Here is a 16,431-nt window from a genome sequence, read left to right as displayed (position 1 = left end):
AATTGATACTTTTCTTGGTAAATATTGTCCCAAATTTGAGAAACATGGCATTAAGCAAAGCAACATGTATATCACATCTCTTATATTTTACAGGTTGATATATTGAATTAATACCCTTTCCCCTCATTGGTAACATAATTTGTGCATGTCCAATTAATTGACAGTTGTTATTTCAACATAATATCAGAAACTCTGTATTCAGTTGATGCTGTTGATCAAGAACCTTCCCAATATTATTGAGGTATTGGCATCTGTTACTCACCTTATCATGCATAGATTAATCAGATTAAACATGTTGAGAATATTTTAAGATCACAACAAATGTCTTACCATTGATTTGTTTTAGCTAACACATGTTTCTAAACCTTGTCATGAGTCCTGTAATTCATCCTCTGTCAATATATCCTATTCAGATCAAGTTTGCCCAGACCCGGGTGCGCGGCAAGGAGGAATTCTGTATCAGTCCCTCCCCCAAGGAAACCATCAATATCACCCAGCTCCTGCGACAGAGGTCAATCTCATCCTCTGGTAGCCATAGCGATGAGCCTTCCAGTCCCACTTCCAATGATGATCCCATGTCGGTTGACAGTCCGGTGGGACGTGTACGGTTGCGATTTGTTAGTGAGTCGGACAGTATTTCCATGAATGAGGTAAGTTCTTAGAAATTCAAACGAAGAATAGTTTCCTGTCTTGTCATAAAATATGAAGCAAGGATGAAAGGTCTTTTCTTTTTAAACTAAAGTCATTAAAACATCTCCCCAAAGACATAAAGTACTGGAACAAGTATTTGTATTCAGCAATAGGAGCTATGGCATTAGATGGATCAGTAGCCAAGATGAAGTAGGTTTGTGGATAGATTTCTGATTTCTTTTCTTTGTTGGTTAGGAAGAGGATCGAGAAGCATTTTCCCGAGCACAGGCAATGCACGCAAGGCCATCTTGTGTGAACATGGAACTGGATTTGAGAAAACTGTCCAATCTTCGCATTGGAGATTCTGTTTTGGGAGATGTGAGGATATTTTCACTTCTAATTTAATAATTTGTTCAGAGAATATTAGATATTTCTGATTGGTTTAGTGTAAATACTTTAATGATGTTGTGTACTTTCAAACCTGAGTGCTGTTTTGAATGACGATGAGTAAAGGGAGATAAGCACATCATGTGTTTTTCATCACATTTTTATGACCTCATGCTATATCGAAGTTAGAACAGGAAATTCAAACAAGTCATGTCTGCCTGCCTATCATACATCAATTGCCTTTTTTTTTAAAAGATTATGTTATGTTTTGTCTGTTGGCCACAATAAGTGTCATTCAGTTATGATGAACTAATATTTCTCGCACACGTCAGACATAAGAGCACTCATCACTACCTGTCAGTTTTAAAAGGCCTTAAATACATTTTTATTGCCTGCAGCACATTTTGCAGGGGGTATTTATATCGACACCATTCGCCCGTCAGTGCAGAACATAGATAGGTCTGGTGGGGAAGTGTAACTTTTGATAATTTGGGATTTTTCTTGAAAAAAATTATTTTCAAGTTTCCATGGCAACAACTTTGAGTTTGGCTGGAAATGGCAGTAGTGCTTTTTTCCGGAGCAGGTCTTGAAAACCATACTATATTTCTGCAGCAAACTTGGCTCATAGATAAAGGGGCGGTCAGGTAGCCTTGTGGTTAAAGCGTTCGCTCGTCAGGCCGAAGACCCGGGTTCGAATCCCGACATGGGTACAATGTGTGAAGCCTATTTCTGGTGTCCCCCGCCGTGATATTGCTGGAATATTGCTCAAAGCGGCGTAAAACAAAACTCACTCACTCACTCATAGATAGATCTAGTGGGAAACTGGTGCTTTTTAATTGTTTGTGATTTTTTCACAAAACTTGTGTCCTCTTGGTATTCTGTGATTAAGAATGTTTCTTTCTCAAACATTGTCTGTAAGAAGTGACACTATGTATTCTAGATCCATCATGAAATGGCCAAATATCACGAGCTGGGACGCTTTACTATGAATGAGAATGAGATTGACTGGGAGTCGGCCATTTACCATGAGGAGCATGCTGCTCAACTCGGGGTTTTGGAGGCCATCTTGACTCTCGCTAAACTGTACCTCGGGATCCAGAGAGATGTCCTATGCAACTGCTTTGTGGAGGTGAGTATCCCTGAAATATTTTGAAATAGAGGGGATCCGATGGGCATAATAGTTGCTGTGTCTGAAATACAATTCCAGGAGTGGCATTAAACAACAAATCAACAACAGCCTATGATGAGGGCATCGGATGTACTAAATGGTTGCTGTGTTTGAAATAATATTTAGATGGGTCATCACCAGGACAGAGTAGTCTCAGCATTGATCTTATATGTCATTGGTCATTTCAGTGCAGAGATGACTATTAACCTGTCTGATTTCCAATACACACTAATGATAGTGATCAGAGAGTTTGACAAAAAATGACTTATGGATCCTTGATGTCATGTGTTGCCAGCCGACCTCAGAGAACATTGACCAAGGAGTGGACTATATGGCCGAGGCAGCTGAGGCAGGGGATCGTAGTGCCATGATCTTCATGGCCAAAGCTTTTGAGACCGGCATCAACCTGGGCGTTAAGAGGTAGGTACATAAGATGTTCTTGCCAGGGTCATTAATTTCAAATCTGTTGTCTAAACTTCTTTCCGAAAACAAAAAGAGTTTATTTGTATATAAATCATTAAAATAGCGAAATTATTTCCTTGTCAAATGGTTCCCAGGCATAAGGAGAATAAATTTGTTTAAGTTCCAAGGGAGGTAACTCTTTAATTGGCATCTGTTGTTCAGTGTGAATGTTGTGTGTTCAGGAGCATCTCTTGGGAGGACTCGGTTCACTATTACGATGAAGCTGCCGCTCAGGACACCCATGACGAGGGTGGAGAGTACGATGCTGCCATGGATGACCCCGTCTACATCCTAAAGGCCAAACAGGCTGAGTTGCTTCGGGCCGGAGGTAATGGTCTGGACAAGAACCCCGAGAGAGCAGGTAGGCTCGTCTGTGGCTTCCGTGCATATATGTTTAAATGACACATAAAGTTACGTAGTGCTTGTTATCACCCTTGGAATATAATGCAGGGGGATGTAGTCGTCACCTTGTCTGTCTGTCTGTCTGTCTGTCTGTAGTCATTTCGTTGCCAGGGATGGGTAGGTTGTCATCTTCTGTACAAGACGAGGGCAGAGGACAATGTTGTGGTTAAAAATTTTCTTGGTTGTGCTGAAAATTCGGCCTTGGTTCCTCAAATGTGTACAGTTTGCTTTCACTGTGTGAACCCATTCTTGGTGTCTGGTATTGCTCAAATATGGATGGTTCTGTAAAATACACTGTCCAACTTCCTGTGAAGATCTGGGTTAGTTTTTGTGTCTTCAGCAGCCAATGATTGTCGTGAGAGGCGACTTACGTGATCAGTTTGTCAGGCTCGCTGACTTACTTGATGCATGTCATTGTATCCCAATGCATAGATCGATGCTCATGATGTCAATCACTTGATTGTCTCGTCCAGACTTATCTTTTAGGTCAGAATAGTTCAGCAGTACCCCAGTACCCTGTAACTGAAATGCTGTTCAAAGCAGTGTTAACTCACTTATCACGAAAATCACTAGATTGTCTGGTTCAGACATGATTATTTACAGACCGCCCTCATGTTATGGTATATTACTGAACGCGGCAGTAAACAACAAACAAAAAAATCAGATGACTAAACAGGCAGTTGCTCACTCGCATATGTAAAAAATGAAGGTTTGAACTTGGTAGAGTATATATGTTGAGTTAGTTCCTTTGTTACCGACCTGTGAAGATCTCGGGCTGAATAGGTCTTCAGCAACCCATGCTTGCCATAAAAGGCGACTATGCATGTCGTAAGAGGCGACTAACGGGATTCGGTGGTCAGACTCGCTGACTTGGTTGATGCATGTCATCGCATCCCAATTGCGCGGATCGATGCTCATGATGTCAATCACTGGATTGTCTGGTCCAGACTTGATTATTTACAGACCGCCGTCATATAGCTGGAATATTGCTGAAAGCGGCGTTAAACAACAAACCAACCAAATCCTTTGCTACCACCTCATGATAACTAACAGACTAATAGTTAATAGACTATGAAGTATTTCAGTGGTTCTTGTTCTCTGTCACCAGCTGAGTTGTACAACGAGGCAGCAGACGAAGCGATGGCGGCCATGAAGGGACGCCTGGCTACCAAGTACTACGAGATGTCCGAGGAATGTTATGGAGAGATGGAGGAGTGAGTTCTCTCGGAGGCCGCTGAGACAGGACTGTGCGACACATCACAATTTGATCTCAGTGCGTGTGGGTTGCTTTACCCATGCAATGTACTCTTGCTATTACATACATCCAGTATGTGTGTGTCAGTAGTTATCCCTCGTCATAGATGCTACAGTAGTATAGAAGTGTGGAACCAAAACTCTACACAGTAGAATGTCAAAAGCTGAATAATCTCAGATTGTTTGGTTACAGTGTTAATCATAAACAAGATGTTACAGGTTGAAGATAGGGACTTGTTGATGGAGCAGTTTGGAGACATGGTATGACTGCAGTGGTAGTCTAAGCCAGGACATCACAGTCCTGAAGATAGAGACGTGTTGAAGCAGTCATGCTGTACTGAGCTTGCAAGTTTCAGACATACACTGAAGGGCTTATAAGAGATTACAGTGCTAAAGTTTCAGACGTACACCAAACGGCTAATTGAGAGTTTACAGTGCTGAAGATAGAGACTTGTTGATGAACTAATGCGGTACTGAGCTTGCAAGTTTCAGACGTACACCGAACGGCTAATTGAGAGATTACAGTGCTGAAGATAGAGACTTGTTGATGGACTAATGCGGTACTGAGCTTGCAAGTTTCAGACATGGATTGCATAATCAAAGCCAGTGCTGAAGATAGAGACTAATATTGAAGAATTTTAGAAGTTGAGCCAGTAGTATTAATGTGTAGTTACATGTAAACTGACTTTAGCTGAATGAGTAATTGTGACTGATATTAATATGATTTGGGATAACATGAACATTGAATGTGTTGATAAATATCACAAACCATTGCAGGCTCTCAGTGATAAACAGACAGACTTGAGAGGTATAAACCTCGGACCTGGTTTCCCTGCTCCAGCAGGTGTGTTAAGCTTCATAGTGGCGTGTTGTCTTGTTCAGTGCATGATATTGGTGCAGAGGCCAGGAAGGTGAACTACGGACATTAAGGAATTCAGTGTAAGCAGATGTTTGACAGCTTACTGAGGAGTGATGCATCCCAGCAGGATATACAATACATGCTGGAAGCTTGCTGAGGAGTGATGCATCCCAGCAGGATATACAATACATGCTGGAAGCTTGCTGAGGAGTGATGCATCCCAGCAGGATATACAATACATGCTGGAAGCTTGCTGAGGAGTGATGCATCCCAGCAGGATATACAATACATGCTGGAAGCTTGCTGAAATACTAAAAGTATGCTGAAAGCATTCTAGTGGCATCGTGTTTGGTGTCCATTGAGATGGACAGCAACATCACAGCAACAAAGACACTGAAAAAGTATTGTGACCAAATGTCACCGATGGATATTAATACAGTTTTAATGTGATGTCGTTACTGTGTTGAGTAATGTTTTGAAACGTGTATAGGTGCTTAAGACTTGATTCCATGTTGACATAATTTCATAGTGCCATAGGTTGTTTGTTCATTTGGTTCAACACTTTTACTGTTGGAGTTCAGCTGTATCATACACTTTGTTTATTGCAGAAATATGATACTTCAGACTGTTGCATAGTAACAATATATTAATAGATGATGGTACGTCAATATTTTTCAAAATATATTTTTGAATATTTTAACGACTGAAAAATAAAGTCAAATATAGTATTCTGGCTGATAAATGGCTTGGTTGATGAAGGAATCTCTAAACTGTCTTCCAAAACTGTTCATGAATACGGACTAGGCCTAGTGATATGTAGTGTAAATAGTGTATATAGACTTTCAACATGTCTTAACATCTTTTGAAATCTAATGATGTTCAGCATATTGTCATCCAGTGATTCAGTTATGTTACACAAGATTTCACTGTGAAGGAAGGTGACTTACGGATTTCAACTTATTTTCTTTTCTGTGCAGCATGTTTCTACCGTGCTAGTACCTTATACCAGTAAGTTGACACATTTCCTTGAAAGAGGTACTCGCACTTGTACTGAAACATTGCATTGAAAGAATATAGCAGTCATAATCCATAAGCCAACCCAGTCTTCACTGATACCACTGCTTCAAAATGTCACTATGGGTTATAGCTTTTACTGTAATGCTTTACTTGTGCAATGGATTCATTTGTTTCTTAGTTAGGACTTACTTGGACTGAAATGTGTGTTTAATTAAAGTATTTTTTTATGTTTATGCAGTACGCATTTGTTTTACATTTAATACATCATTGATTGCCAAATTCCAAAATTAAAAAAAATTAAGTTTAGTTGAACTTAATTCTCACCAAGCCATGTGCACTTGATGTGAATCTGTCAAATTCAAGCAGTGTTAGTAATAATGGATATTAATACAGTGATTTGAATATTTTGAAATTTTCCCATTTCAGATTTGAGGGAGACTTTTTTAGTAAAAACATCAGCTTAGGTCAAGAGTACTTACTTTTATGAACATGCCATTGTAAGAATTGTTTTCCAAAGATTATATGTGTATATGAAGATCTCCCATTCCATTACTTAGGTATTTATATCATGTTAATTACTGTGTTTTCAATTAGAAAATTTTGATAATGCTACCTTCTAATCTGTTGGAGCTTTAACATTTTGTGGAAAACATGATTTTGTTTTGATTCACAATAGGTTTGCATTAAAATCAATATATATCGTCATAAGTTTTTAGATGGCCATGTTTATCGCGACACAGACATAACTGTCTTTTAAAAGTGAATGAGATTTTTTACAGTTGTTCATGTGATTTGAAAGAAAACTATGTATTTTTCTTAAGCATCCGATAACACGGGGATATAGTGAGGGATAAGTACCGGGTACTATATTTTATCGTAACAAATTTAGCCAATTTTTTTATTTTGTGGTTAAAATTTAATAAAAAGTTCTTCCTGTACATGTATTTGATGTTTAGTTCAGATGATATATGATCCTTTACAATGAAAGTTACTACCTGTAACAGTTTAATGAGCTTATGATAAAGGGTTAATTTACCTCATGATATTGTTGATACATGGAACAAATTGTCTCACTCAAACGTCGCTCGCTTTATTGATCATTATCATGGCTTCATTCTTAAGACGTGTTCAGTTCCATCATTTCACAGTCAGAGGTTGTGCGTTTGTTTAAGATCAAGTTGAAATCTTGATGTTTTATTAAGTTTTACTATTTTACTCATATTCTCAAGCATACAAGTGCTGATTTTGTTAATCCTAACATCACCTGTGATTCTAACTATGGCACTCAGTACAGCTAGTTTTGCCAGTATTGAAATAGATTATTGATGCTGTTGGTGTCACTGTCAGCACAACTACGCAAAGGTACTCCGGGTACTTAGCTGAATACACTAATGTACAATAGCTTGACAATATGTTCACTTGGAGTGTTCACAAATGCACAAATATGGCTTCTGCACTCAGATATTGGTTAACTTTGTGTACACAGAACACTGCAGACAGTTCCAGTACCTGTGCCGACAGTGACATCATCCTTGTTGCCCAGTACTGGACAGAGGAGGGTGGGAACTCTATAAAGGGAGGACATTATGTGAATACCAGCAGCGGACTAACACCATGCTGATGTTTTGACGACTTTATTTGTTGCTTCCATTGCTTATGTTTTATTTTGTTACATTTTTGCGCACAAACTTCTTTCATGAGCATATTTGCAATTGCTACTCGACTTTTGCAGGTCATTGTTGGTCTTGTACATAGTTCTTTGTCTTTAAGGTACATGTTTTTGTGGCGTGTATGTGATTTTGTACATGTAGTTTACTGAAAATATTTCATTTACATGCTCTGAATAGAAAACTACATTGAAATATTTTGGTTTTGAACAAAAAAGGTTTGACACATTAATGATACTTGAAAATTCTAAGGATAAACATTATGTGTTTGATATTCTATTTTGACCATTTCATGTTTCTTTTTTGCAATATTTACCCTGATATGGTATTACTTGTGAACTGATATCAAGATATATGATTTTGTATAATTGATCTCGAATTAGTTGACAAGTTAACATATGTCATAGTATCTTGAGAGGCTTCAAAATATACTGCTAACAACTTTGAAAAAAAGAAATTGGATATGTAATAACAGTATGACAGTAAAGACAAATGGAAAAGAGATCTATTGATTGTGCGCCTGTAGAGATGGTGAACAGGCAGTGAAGCAATGGTGGACAGGCAGTGAAGCAATGGTGGACAGGCAGTGAAGCAACAGCTGCATGATGAGTGTTGACACTACAGAAGTTGACAGGTCCACTGGATGTACAGTTGACGATTACTTGGGGTAGACTTTTTGGCTGACAGGATGGACTAGCAGTGTTCCAGTGAAGCAACAGCCACTTGATACACCCTGGCCTTCTGCAAATCATTATGCCCTGAAAAATAATCTCGCCGTTATAATAGCTAAAATGTATAGAATTTGTACTATTCTCAAAATGAGTAAGACAACAAACAGCAGCATTAGTTTGGTGGCTGTATAAAAACTCTCAACGGAGGTGATTGATTTACAAAATAGCAACGTCATAGAACATAATATAGGATGACGTCACAAACAAGAAACGTGATGTCACATAGCTATAGAACAGATAGCAGCCCGTGGTTAGGGAAATTCAGGCTGCTATCAAGTTCAGTGGCCCGCAGATTTCTGATGACATGGAGGCATTTTTATGATAATTCTATCCATTTTAGCTATAATGAGTGTTAATGATGACAGTTGACAGTTGTCCGGGGTAGACACACTGGTTCATCAAGGCCAGAGTTGTCCCAGACAAGTTGTTCTGTAACGTTATTACAAAATGGGAGAAAAGCTTCCAACTTATCACTAGTCTCAGGCTCTTGGACTAGTGTTTGGTCTGACCCTGCTTGTGTTACTTGGGTGCTACTGTGTTATGGAGGTGTTAAAGGGACAGTTTGTGTTGTCAGCTGTCAACAGGCATGTCAGATCCTGTTTCATCGAGATGAGGATGGAGAAGCCACCATGACACATTTGCAGTCACAATTTGGTGTAGGACGAGCTGTGCCTTCAGCTTGATTGAAACAACGGTTGAAGGTGTAAGATGAGATTTGCATGTACACGATGTTAAATTATTTGCACAATGTGTTGCTGTTAGTACTGCAGAGAGGGCATCTCCGGGACAGTTGTCAGCTATAAATGGTGTCAGAGTAGATGACAGAGAGACATATCTGTACATTAACCACAGTCAGGAACCAGCCTATATGAGTGTTCCTTCACTTGATAGGGAGTGATGTGTGCTGTGTGAAGCCTAGAGAACTGTGTGAGCACTAGAAAACTAACGTCATGATTGATGCGGATGTGTTTAGTGTTAAAACTAACATACATAGAAACCGTAACAGATATTTATAAAACATAGGACATGGGGGAAAATGTGAATCTGTCAAATGAAATCTTGCACATGGAAAAATATCATTCCCTTATCAACTCTGATATTACAACTGGAAAGCTTGTAAAAAGGCATGGACTGATTATTTGACTTTTTCAGGGTTAACTGAAATATGTGTGTCTAGTTTGTGCAGACCTGAAGTGTTTAGATACATTGACCTGGGTACTAGCATGACATGGAGGGAGGATAGACATAGGTGTATTGACCCGGGTACCAGCATGACGTGAACGGAGGATGGGCACAGGTGTATTGACCCGGGTACCAGCATGACATGGACGGAGGATAGACACAGGTGTATTGACTTGGGTACCAGCATGACGTGAACGGAGGATGGGCACAGGTGTATTGACCCGGGTAACAGCATGACGTGAACGGAGGATGGGCACAGGTGTATTGACCCGGGTACCAGCATGACATGGACGGAGGATAGACACAGGTGTATTGACCCGAGTACCAGCATGACGTGAACGGAGGATAGACACAGGTGTATTGACCCGGGTACCAACATGACGTGGACGGAGGATAGACACAGGTGTATTGACCCGGGTACCAGCATGACGTGAACGGAGGATAGACACAGGTGTATTGACCCGGGTACCAGCATGACGTGAACGGAGGATAGACACAGGTGTATTGACCCGGGTACCAGCATGATGTTAACGGAGGATAGACACAGGTGTATTGACCCAGGTACCAGCATGACGTGAACGGAGGATAGACACAGGTGTATTGACCCGGGTACCAGCATGACGTGAACGGAGGATGGGCACAGGTGTATTGACCCGGGTACCAGCATGACATGGACGGAGGATAGACACAGGTGTATTGACCCGGGTACCAACATGACGTGAACGGAGGATGGACACAGGTGTATTGACCCGGGTACCAACATGTCGTGAACGGAGGATAGACACAGGTGTATTGACCCGGGTACCAGCATGACATGGACGGAGGATGGGCACAGGTGTATTGACCCAGGTACCAGCATGACGTGAACGGAGGATAGACACAGGTGTATTGACCCGGGTACCAGCTTGACATGAACGGAGGATAGACACAGGTGTATTGACCCGGGTACCAGCATGACATGGACGGAGGATAGACACAGGTGTATTGACCCGAGTACAAGCATGACGTGAAAGGAGGATAGACACAGGTGTATTGACCCGGGTACCAACATGACGTGGACGGAGGATAGACACAGGTGTATTGACCCGGGTACCAGCATGATGTTAACGGAGGATAGACACAGGTGTATTGACCCGAGTACCAGCATGACATGGACGGAGGATAGACACAGGTGTATTGACCCGGGTACCAGCATGACATGGACGGAGGATGGGCACAGGTGTATTGACCCAGGTACCAGCATGACGTGAACGGATGATAGACACAGGTGTATTGATCCGGGTACCAGCATGACATGAACGGAGGATAGACACAGGTGTATTGACCCGGGTACCAGCATGACATGGACGGAGGATAGACACAGGTGTATTGACCCGGGTACCAGCATGACATGGACGGAGGATGGGCACAGGTGTATTGACCCAGGTACCAGCATGACGTGAATGGAGGATAGACACAGGTATATTGACCCAGGTACCAGCATGACATGGACGGAGGATAGACACAGGTGTATTGACCCGGGTACCAGCATGACATGGACGGAGGATGGGCACAGGTGTATTGACCCTGGTACCAGCATGATGTGAACGGAGGATGGACACAGGTGACATGTTATAACCTCCTATTTTGCCAACAATCCCAATAAATGGAGCACATTTTGCCAAGTTTATATCAATGAAAGCATTTAGTAGCATTAATGGAACCACTTGAAAATTCATTAGTGTGGAAATAATTGTTCAATTTGGGAAGTACTGAACTGGCTTTGTTGGTCTGCTTGCCGTGGCACAAATGTATGTCCATGTAGTTAAATCTGTGGAATTATCGTCAGATGGTTTGTAGCTTGAAGAGGAAGTGAATGGTGGATGTGAAAACAGTTGCAGATAAAAAAATGAAAAAAAATGAAAGGTATCCAAATGTCATATTTGACTTGGTAAATGCTATCTTGGGCTTCGTGTTCCTAATTGTTTTAATATGAGAGTCCAATATTTGATAAGTTCAAAAGACTGCTTGTTGTTTAGATATACCACTCAAAAGAAGTTAAAGAACACCTGTTCCTTTCATATTACTATAGTAATAAGTCTTGCCATGATTAACTATATTAACATGAAAGAATCAGGTGTATATCTATTAATTCAGTAGGACACTTTGCCTTGTTACCTGCGTCGGATTTGTCATGAGTAACAAGGGGATACGTTGATGTGTGGTTTGATAGCCACTGTGATGGTGAAGGATTTCAGTCAATTTATATGTTAACAGAGTTAAATTTTTTTAATTGGAAATAATTGGTCACATTTCATGGTGAGGGTATCAGCAGATCAAAATTATTACAATTTGTGATGTAAGGAATGATTTGACATAATTTCTTTATCTGACTTAAATGGTCTTGTCAAGACAATGAAACTGAGAAAGAGTTAATTAATTGAAGAAGAAATTATTATGATTTCTTACATTTTTGTCAGGTTCATTGGACTTTTGACAAGACACAGAGTTTTTGACAAATAATTTGTATTTTGAAAACCTTATGTATATGCATAGTATATTCTGTAATGGGCATTTAGCAAAGTGAATCTTACAGTATATGAAATTTTCCTTTGAAAAGATCCTAAAGTAAGATTGCATATATTGTTCGAGTCACTGTGTATAGTATGTAGACAGTTCCGTATTATTTTATAGCTCTGTAGTTTGTAGAGTGTGATGGTGTTTGTAGGTTACTGTTGGAATGATTGTCTATACAAATCTGAATACATCTGTATGAATAAATATTTTATACTACTCAATTTTGTCAAGGATATTCCGATATTGATATCTCATTGTTATGAAACAAAAGACAACAACTTGCGAAAATGTGTACTTTGGGTTATTTAACTTGAAATGTCTGTTCCTTGGCAGTATTAGATACTATTAGTATGACAACATTTCTAAGTGTTCCAGAATTCAGATATAATCTGTTAAAGTTGAGTAGTATAATATTTATGGTTTGTTTGGCTTTGCATTTAACATTTTAGATCCCAAGGCTCTACTTTTGTTTAGATGTGTCAGATTGTATAGGATATTCCAAATGAGCTGCCCCAGTCCAGTGGTTAGGAGCCAGTTCAATTTTGTCCATTTTGTTAAGATAAATGTCCTAAACCAATTTGCCAGTTTAGTTTTGCTTAGGAAGTGAACCAATCTCTGTCTAACTGTCACTGACACAGAAATCTCTAGGTCATGTGCTTGAAATCAACAGACAATCAAAATGCCTCTTCTGCATTCAAAACCTTGGCCTTGTTCTGGTTGTACTTGAGATGGCACTTAAAAGTCCTGTCGAGTACTGGCGCTATTGTTCCAGTGGTTGGGAAGTGATTGGACGTCTACTTTTAGTGTTGTCATTCGAACTGTACTCAGTAAAGCTATGGTGGTGAATTGGTCCAGGCATATCAGAATAGAATGGAGATAGGATACACTGGAAAATCGAGGATGCTTGTGAAGTTGCGATCAATATGTTTGTATTCAGATTTGTAAACGTTTGTGTGATGATTTTGCACTTTCGTAGTAAATAGAGGGGCCATGTTGGATGACCCAATGTTGTAGAAGTCTTACCAGAGCTTACTATCAATACACTATTGGGGCAAACAGGGAAACCTTCTTAGCCCCAATGTAGTATTGTTAATAGGTAATGGATTCACTTAGGAATCTAGTGTGATTTTTAGACATCTTGTTTCTTGTGTTTCTGCGAAAATATTTGCAGGCTACTTGTTGCTTTGAGACAGTTAATGTCCAGTGTTACTGGACTTGTGGTACATTTGGTTTTGTATCAGTGTTTGGTCATTTTCCATTTTTCCAGTTTGGTGTTGTCACACGTACTTTCTCATCTGTATATTGACATATAATGCTCAATACAAACTTTACCTATTTTTTACATTTACATTTTGCTATGTTATTGAGCTTGTTCCGATGGGATGTTGAAGATTCATTGTCAAGGCATCTGTATCTCTTAACATGTATGCTCTGTATTCCCATATGGAAATAAACTTCCAAGTGATCACCTGTGTTGGTTGTCTTTCAGCAAGCCCAGCACCATACCCATGCTTGTGGGTTTACCAAAGCTAATAAACATCTAAGGTATTGACCTTTTGATATTCTTGTATGGGGGGTGCGGTGGATTTTTTCAAAATGATTGTCCCAGTAAATGCAAGAAAACGAATAGTTATGCTTTAGACTGGAGAAAAAGAAAGCAATTGTCAACCACAAATATACACTGTCTCAAGATGTTTTCTTGAAAAAATTATGTTTTTAAGTAAAAAAAAATATCTGGTTTAGCAGCTGTAGCTGAAAAATATCTAGTCTCAATAAGAATTACAAGGCACCCCCCAAAATATCAAACGTTCATTCCCTAAGACCTGCATCACTTCGGGCTTTCCTTGCACATCGAGCTGACACACTGTGATATAACTGGACTACTGTTCACAGTGGTGTTAAACTCAATTAACTCACTTAATTGAGCAAACTGTGTAAAGGGAACTGGTATTAATGTGTTTTGTCAAATTTGAACATCACCATGCAAATGGTCTTCTCCATCACTTGCTTATGGGTTCAGAAGCCACAAATAACACAACTATACCTTTGATGGTACTCCCTCTACTGGAGGAGTAGATGTTATAACAGAATCATCTGGGTGTATTGAATATACTCTATATTATAATATTACTGCCTTTATTATTTACATGCGTAAATGCCCATTTAGGTTCATTTTCGAGATAGAGAAATCAGACATACTGCTCTGAATGCTTTCCTGGATCATACAGAGAATTTAGAAGTCTTGATGCTCATTGACTGAGTGATCTATCAAAACTTTGTCAGATCTTCATGAAGAAATGGTAACGTAAAACATCTTGTTTAATAAGCAAGTGGTCTCGTAACTAAGGCAGGGTAGTAAGTTTACATACAAGATTGATATTTTCCTGAAAGACAACACGCAGTTTGTAGAAATAAACAACATAGAATTAGCTTACTCATTGGAATCCCCACCTCCTTCAAAACATTTTCAGGCTGGTGAGGTAGCGTGTGGTTAAAGGCCCATCACTCGCAGGCTCAGGTTCGATTGCCCACATGGAGAAATATCATTATTGGTGTCCCATTGCAGTTATGTGGCTGGAATAGTGGTAAAAGTGGCCTGAACTCAACTCACTTACTCAAAATATTTCAAGGACTTGGGACATAAGGCACATGTGGCTTTGTCGATCTGTGATATTGCCGGACTGGAAAAATATGCCTCCAACCAAGTACATGCATGAGAAGGCAAATGATTCATGGGTAACACTTTGTTTCATATAACAAAAACATTTAATATTGGATGCATACACCTGCCAAGAGAAAACAATTGTATGAGGAAAACATAAAACAAAGACCACTTCAACCTCACCTTGAGGTTGCCTTTATACCAATCTCTTCTTCAAAACCATTGGACATATATGTTGCTTTCAAATTTCAGAGGATGTTCATAAGATCCCTCTTTACAAGTGTTGAATAAAATCTTCAGTCACACACAATTTTTTCCACTCCTTCAAATGTTTGGTGGTCCAGACCCGATCAATGACAGGCTGCTGAAATACTGCTGGAATATTTCTGGAATGTTGCTGGACTATTGCTGGAATACTGCTGAAATACTGCTGGAATACTGCTGGAATACTGCTAACTGTGGCAACAATTAAAACAACAATTAATCACTTCACTTCTTAAACATTAAGAGAATGTTACGAAAACAATAATACATGGTATATTATGTAAAGGCGTCTTAATAAGCTTGCACAGGTTTGTCTGTTTCAGTTCCGAATATCTTATTGCTGTCATGCTATTAAAGAGAGCTCCGCAAACGGACTATCGCTGTGAGGAGCTTGAGCCAGCGATGTGTTTGCATTGCCATGACGACACTAAAGGCGATGTATAGGCGGACACGCATAGTGTGTTCAAAAGATGGCATCAGCATATATACACATGTAATGTGTTGAGGGAATGAGCCGCCAGCAGTGGTCAGAACTTTTGAAATAATAGTTAAAAGAGGTAAAAATGCACGTGTCCATTTGCTCGATAATGTCAGCAGCAGATCACTCGTATCGCCTATCGGGCACCTGTCGGTACTGACAACATTTCTGTGGTTGATTGGCAGATTCAGCGATGTTTAACTTGTTTTTACGTGTCCAATATTGTTTCAAGTCATGTTACTTGTATGCTCATTATATACATTTATGCAAATGTATAGCACGTACAGAACAGTCAAATAAATCATTTTGCAGTATCGTATCTCAGGATATTACACGAACCACAGGATCATTTTGCGAAAATCATGCATATTCAGGAACACGATGCCTCGAAAGGTGATTTGGATTATGAATATGCATGAATTTCGATATGAAGCCCTATGCCAGAATATGCATCTATACAACAGCGAAGTTAAATCTTCCAGTACGACTTCACCTGTCTTTAATTGATTGATGGCACATGTTTTCAGGATGAAATTGATATAAATTTGTAAATTAAAATAAAATGCCAAATATTCTGTTCAGGCAAGAATTAATATATTATTACATTTTCATCCAAGTTTTATATACAGGTAAGGTATTTTATAATTTTTGGGTGTGCCCTATCCTGTTTTAATACATGTTTTATTTAAAAATAAAAAAAATAATGGTTCAA

At 39.4% G+C, this 16,431-nt stretch overlaps 1 protein-coding gene across 6 annotated transcripts in view; it reads left to right on the top strand.

The window, feature by feature from the left end:
- The window catches only part of LOC139468023 (eukaryotic elongation factor 2 kinase-like), a 45,078-nt gene extending 31,297 nt beyond the window's left edge, over nucleotides 1–13,781 (top strand). For 3 of the 6 annotated variants that reach the window (XM_071249690.1, XM_071249688.1, XM_071249687.1), the window contains 6 exons: nucleotides 414–650; nucleotides 886–1,008; nucleotides 1,958–2,146; nucleotides 2,481–2,605; nucleotides 2,830–3,008; nucleotides 4,158–13,781. In XM_071249690.1, the coding sequence (XP_071105791.1) occupies nucleotides 414–650; nucleotides 886–1,008; nucleotides 1,958–2,146; nucleotides 2,481–2,605; nucleotides 2,830–3,008; nucleotides 4,158–4,267 (963 nt within the window). In that variant the 3' untranslated portion in view covers nucleotides 4,268–13,781. The remainder of the gene's footprint in view (nucleotides 1–413; nucleotides 651–885; nucleotides 1,009–1,957; nucleotides 2,147–2,480; nucleotides 2,606–2,829; nucleotides 3,009–4,157) is intronic. The other 3 variants (XR_011653663.1, XR_011653664.1, XR_011653662.1) reach the window with 3 other exon arrangements.
- The last annotated feature ends 2,650 nt before the right edge of the window (nucleotides 13,782–16,431 follow it).

Source organism: Haliotis cracherodii, unplaced genomic scaffold (assembly GCF_022045235.1).
Source record: "Haliotis cracherodii isolate W230 unplaced genomic scaffold, xgHalCrac1.p SCAF_2, whole genome shotgun sequence".
Taxonomy (NCBI): Eukaryota; Metazoa; Mollusca; class Gastropoda; order Lepetellida; family Haliotidae; genus Haliotis; species Haliotis cracherodii.
Note: the sequence above shows the minus strand (reverse complement) of the source record. Positions and strands in the feature narration are given on the sequence as shown.